Source organism: Oncorhynchus clarkii, chromosome 20, assembly GCF_045791955.1.
Source record: "Oncorhynchus clarkii lewisi isolate Uvic-CL-2024 chromosome 20, UVic_Ocla_1.0, whole genome shotgun sequence".
Classification (NCBI taxonomy): Eukaryota; Metazoa; Chordata; class Actinopteri; order Salmoniformes; family Salmonidae; genus Oncorhynchus; species Oncorhynchus clarkii.
The window spans coordinates 48,616,246-48,622,245 of NC_092166.1; the positions used below are offsets into that span (position 1 = coordinate 48,616,246).

The window sequence follows — 6,000 nt, forward strand, 5'->3', positions numbered from 1 at the left end:
TGTTGAACAATACACCATCTGTGTATTGCTCTGTTGTTTGTATATGACTGTAAACCTTCTCTCCTTCCTCTTTCTTTTCTCCTTTACTGTCCCTCTATCTTCAACTTTCTCTTTTCCTTCTGTCTCTTGGCCTTTCCCCTGTTCCCTCTGTCCCTCCACTCTCTGTTTCTTTCTGTTCCCTTCCTCCAGTACTGCGCATTCGTCTCCCTTCTGTTCATCCTCATCTCCATCTCTACATTCTGCATGGAGACGCATGAGGCCTTCAACACCATCTACAACAAGACGGAGAACGTGACGGAGGGAAACGTGACGCGCGAGGTGATCGTCTACGAGGTGGTGACCGACAGCTGGCTTACGTACGTGGAGGGCATGTGCGTCGTCTGGTTCACCATTGAGGTGATGGCACGCGTGGTCTTCTGCCCGGACAAGGTCGAGTTCTTCAGGAGCACCCTCAACATCATCGACTTCATTGCCATTATGCCCTTCTACCTGGAGGTGGGGCTGAGCGGCCTGTCCTCCAAAGCCGCCAAGGACGTATTGGGGTTCCTGCGTGTGGTCCGCTTCGTCCGCATCCTGCGTATCTTCAAGCTGACCCGCCACTTCGTGGGACTTCGCGTCCTGGGCCACACGCTCCGCGCCAGCACCAATGAGTTCCTCCTGCTCATCATCTTCCTTGCTCTCGGAGTGCTCATCTTCGCAACCATGATCTACTATGCCGAGCGCATTGGCGCAGACCCCGACGACCCTACGGCTGCCAAACACACAAACTTCAAGAACATCCCCATTGGCTTCTGGTGGGCTGTGGTCACCATGACCACTCTGGGCTACGGGGACATGTACCCCGAGACGTGGTCGGGGATGCTGGTGGGCGCGCTGTGCGCCCTGGCGGGGGTGTTGACCATCGCCATGCCTGTGCCCGTCATCGTCAACAACTTTGGCATGTACTACTCACTGGCCATGGCTAAGCAGAAGCTGCCCAAGAAAAAGGGCAAGCACATCCCCCGGCCCAACATGCCAGGCTCGCCCAACTACTGCAAGCCCGACGCCCTCGCCCTGGCCACTGCCTCGCCCCATAGGATCCTGGGTAATGTACTCGGCGAGGTGATCTGGTCCGGAGGCCTTGACTGCCCCCTCGCTCAAGAGGAGATCACAGAGATCAACCGAGGTGAGACATTTCTATTTTTAATCCTCAGCCCCCTATTTTAAGACACAGACTGCAAGTTAACAAAATTGCTTCGACCTTGACTCATAAGATTGGTATTAGTTTGTAAACACAACATGGAGCTTCGCTGAGCATCTGGGCACACCACTACTGGCCTCCAACAAGGGCGTAGAACTCAAATTACCCTGGCAAAATATTATATTTTTGGCAAAGATGTTGTCAAATTGTACAGTTTAGTGTCAATAGACATCCATTCAATCAAACTTGGCACAGGGATTTTCACAGTTTGTGGGTGACTCTGATAGGGATGGGGGGCAGTGTCTGATTCTGAATCTGCCCTTGAGAGAGGAGGTCTGATTCTGAATCTGCCCTTGAGAGAGGAGGGCTGATTCTGAATCTGCCCTTGAGAGATAGCTAACCCATCAGAATTGATGATCAACTGGTGAGTCCACTTTTGCCGACAGGCCTCCATCTGTCTGCATAAAACAAACACAGTACTTTAAAATCTAATTTTGATCTCTTCACAACAGCCTAATATACTTACATTTAGTTCAATGGTTTGGTTTAAATGTTAGACAAAAAATTGTAGAAAAACTGAATTGAAATATTTAGTACCTAATATGTGCAGTACTTCCTATTTCATTTGGCATGATTGTGTATGACCTATGAACCCAATATCCACACACGACAATATGGCACATGTCGTGTATTTTGTTGAGAAATCAACAGTGAGTCTGCAGTTATAGTATTTTATTGCATCAGCACCTATAGTACCCCACCACTTTCTCTCTATCTTTCACACTCTCTTTTATAAGAGTTTTGTTGTAGGTTGTCAGTAAGTTCATGAGCAGGAAGTCATGTGAGATAAGATTTGACAGCTGTGTCTGAGCATATATGCACCAGCCACCCTGTAGCATCAACTCGCACCCCGAACCACCTCTTCTATCACTACGTCCAGTGTTTAGTTTACCATGCCGTCTTGCTAAGCCAGGATAAACATGAACTTTGACACATTGGCAATTATCAATTACATATCATAGTAGAAGATGGTACTCGGCCCTGAGCTCTAAACTACATAGAGCCACAGGAGGTTGGCGGCACCTTAATTGTGGAGGATGGGCTCGTGGTAATGGCTGGAGCGGAGTAGGTGGAATGGTATCAAATACATCAAAAACATGGTTTCCGTGTTTGGTGCCATTCCATTTGCTCCGTTCCAGCCATTATTATGAGCCGTCCTCCCCTCAGCAACATCATGTGCATTTAGCCTCCATTTGAAACGACTGCTCTTCACTAATGCCATTTACTTTATCACACACAGTGAAAAGATCATTTATGTTTAAGTCCTAATAAAATAGTCTATTGCATTGTGTTTTTGTTTAGTAGTTCCTTCCTTCTCCTTTACTCTCTCCTTCTCCCTTGCTCTCCCTTCCCCTCTTTCCCCATCTCCCCTTCTTTTCCAAAAGAGTCCAAGCAGAACGGCGACGCTGCCACTGCGGTCCTGGCGAACGAGGACTGCCCCACCATTGACCAGGTGCTGAGTCCGGAGCGAGAGGGCGCCCGAACAACACGGGAACGCTACCAGCAGGACCGTGCTTGCTTCCTGCTCAACACCAGGGAATTCCGTGCCACAGATGGGAATGTGCGGAAAGGTATGTCGGTCCCGCAGCGGACGGAACTGTAAACACACACCACGTAGTCAACAGAGCTACACATAAGATGCCATAAGGCACAGGCACTGATACAGATACTCCCTATATAGAAGATGCCAACAGAGAAGGTGCACAAGACACAAATACATACACACTAATTATGTATACATGATCAAATACAGCCTATATGGGAACTGATTTGTGGTTCATTAGAGAGAACACACAGGCAGACACAAGCAACGGCCAACAGCATCATGGGGAGAGACATGACTGTGTTTGTGTGACAGGGAGGAACTCTATGTTCTGACAGGACACAACAACGCCCTACCTACACCAACACCTTTACTCTTCCGCTCTATGTTTCCACTTATTCACCTCTGTCACACCCTGACCATAGTTTGCTTTGTATGTTTCTATGTTTTGGTTGGTCAGGGTGTGAGCTGGGTGGGCATTCAACGTTACATGTCTAGTTTGTCTAGTTTGGCCTGATATGGTTCTCAATCAGAGGCAGGTGTTTGTCATTGTCTCTGATTGGGAACCATATTTAGGTAGCCTGTTTGGTGTTGGGTTTTGTGGGTGATTGTCCTTATGGCCTTTTTCTGTCGTGTGTATGTGCACCAGTATTAGGCTGTTTCGGTTTTCGTTACGTTTATTGTTTTGTATTGGATTCGTGTTGCTTCAGTTTCATTAAACATGGATCGCAATAGCCACGCCGCATTTTGGTCTGACTCTCCTTCACATAGAGAAAACCATGACAACCTCTATACTGTCCTTGTTTTCATCCACTTGGTACCGCCTTTCCTTTCCTCCTGTCTGTATTTTCCGTCCCCCTTTCATGGCCTCAAATTGTCATCCTCCATTTTGTCCTTGTATTTCTTTCGGTCTCCTCGCCATCTCTCACTCTCGTTGTTTCTCTCTATCTCTGTCTCTTGGACCCAGACAGTTGACCGTGCATTAATTTACCTCTTGTCACTTCTGTTTCATGCTCTCCCTCTCCCTCTCGTCTCCCCTCCGCCTCCTTGTTTGGCTTTGACTCCCACTTCATGCTCCTCCCCACCCTCTCTCTTTGGCCCCCATTCTTTTCCCCCTTCCTTTTCTTTCCTCTCCAAAACACACCTTAATTACCCCTGTTTACCCCATGTATACTGTTCTGCTCATTCTGAAATCCAATACCGCATTCCATTTCTTTATCGCTGCAACAAACTTTTTTTTAACCACCTACAACCAAACCTGCATCAAACACTTTTCCTTTACACTCCTCCCAAACCCTCCACATCCCTGTTGACACTAAACTACAGGCACCAGCCCTGTCAGCCGGCCCAGACTCCCCTTTGGCTGAAGAATGGTATAAGCTGGAAGGGTCTCTGCTACATCAGGACCTCAATGCAAACTCCACCTCCAAAACTATAGGCCAAGAGGTAACACCTTAAAATCACAGGTAACCAAAATGGAACCCTGTTTTTTCATCATTTTTTTACTTAATCCGTCAGCCAAACATTTAATGTTCTCTCAGCTCCATGACATTGATTGTTGGCAGTTGCCACTCAAACATACCACCCACAGACACACTTGGACACAGAACACACTCACAGATACACTAGATGACTGCAAATCACAATTATTACCCACTGTGTTCACTGTGTTGTGTTTGTACAGTACGTTTGGTAGAGTTTAAATATCACCCATGAATTGCATTCTGTGTGAATGTAAGTGAGTTTGAATAGTGGAGTCAACAGATAGGTAAGCAACATCACCAAGCTATTGAGCTAAGGTTGGGTAAAACTGTAATTCGAATATCAAAGCCAATTGCATTCTATTGCTCAGAGTATCATCCAATCAGAATAATCTATTATTCAGAATAACCTGATCTTTTTTGTTGTTAACTAAACCTCTGCCTGATGCGCCACAATTACATCATATGAAGTATGAACTCAATGACATTCTTATAATAACTGGTCATATAATGTACATACACCAACCATTTGTCCATACATGTAAAAAGAGTAACAAAAGTAATGTTATGAAACAACGATCTACGTTGTGTTTTCCATATTTAATGCAGGGTATCAGGAACAGCGGGTCACACGTTGTCTTAATGTGCTCTGTGTTGTTGTGTCTCTCTTCAGGTTGTATCATTTCACGCATTTGTATGTTGGCTTATTCCTCCTTACACTTTACACTGTGTCTCTGTCCTACTCCGAATCAAATCAAACGTTTTATTGCCATCTGAGTGTTTGTGTTGCTGTTGTCTGTGGCTTTTACTATGTTATTTCTTTGTGTCACTGGTGCCAGTCTCTACCCAGCTGACATTCACCCTGACAGACAACAAAAGACACATCGCTCTTTGGAGAAATCTCCCTTTGCATTGGCCGAAATGTTCAGTCTCAAATATTTCTAGCATGGAACGACATGTACATATTCCTGCTATGCGTGCATAATGGATGCTTTTGAATACGATGATGAACAGTGGCCATCTTTCAACGGTCAAAGGTCAGTGGGGTCAGCAGAGCCTCCAAGGTCACAGGACTAGAACAACATTTTCAGTCATATTATCATATGTCTGTAGTGTAGTGACCTGAGTAGTTCAAAAGCAATACAGTAAGCTGCACCTAGTGACTGAAACACTGATTGGCTCTGACATCACACTGCCAGACAGACAGTATTTGTATTTATTTTATTTATTTAACCTGTATTTAACTAGGCAAGTCAGATAAGAACAAATTATTATTTACAATGATGGCCGACCACGGCCAAACACAAACGATGCTGGGCCAATTGTGCGCCGCCCATGGGAGTCCCAATCACGGCCGGATGTGATACAGCCTGGATTCGAATCAGGGACTGTAGTGACGCCTCTTGCACTGAGATGCAGTGCTTTAGACCGCTGTGCGACTCGGGACTATGACAGTCCGATTGACTGACAACTTGCTAACTAAGGCAGTGTTTCCCAACCCTGGTCCTCGATTACCCCCAACAGTACACATTTTTGTTGTAGCCCTGGACAAACACACCTCATTGAGCTCATTGAGGGCTTGATGATTAGCTGACAAGTTGAATCAGGTGTGCATGTCCATACACATGTGTACTATTGGGGGTGCTCAAGGACCAAGGTTGGGATACACTGATTTAAGGTACGCAAGCCTTGAGTTGTTGAACTCCTCTCTTGGAAGCCTCTGACTGCTTTGGTGA

General features: G+C 46.0%; 1 protein-coding gene across 1 annotated transcript in view; it reads left to right on the forward strand.

Moving 5' to 3' along the window:
- The window catches only part of LOC139377470 (voltage-gated potassium channel KCNC1-like), a 40,904-nt gene extending 35,863 nt beyond the window's left edge, over positions 1 to 5,041 (forward strand). The window contains exons 2-4 of the mRNA XM_071120500.1: positions 190 to 1,165; positions 2,626 to 2,811; positions 4,938 to 5,041. Coding sequence (XP_070976601.1) covers positions 190 to 1,165; positions 2,626 to 2,811; positions 4,938 to 5,041 — 1,266 coding nt within the window. The remainder of the gene's footprint in view (positions 1 to 189; positions 1,166 to 2,625; positions 2,812 to 4,937) is intronic.
- Positions 5,042 to 6,000: the final 959 nt, after the last annotated feature.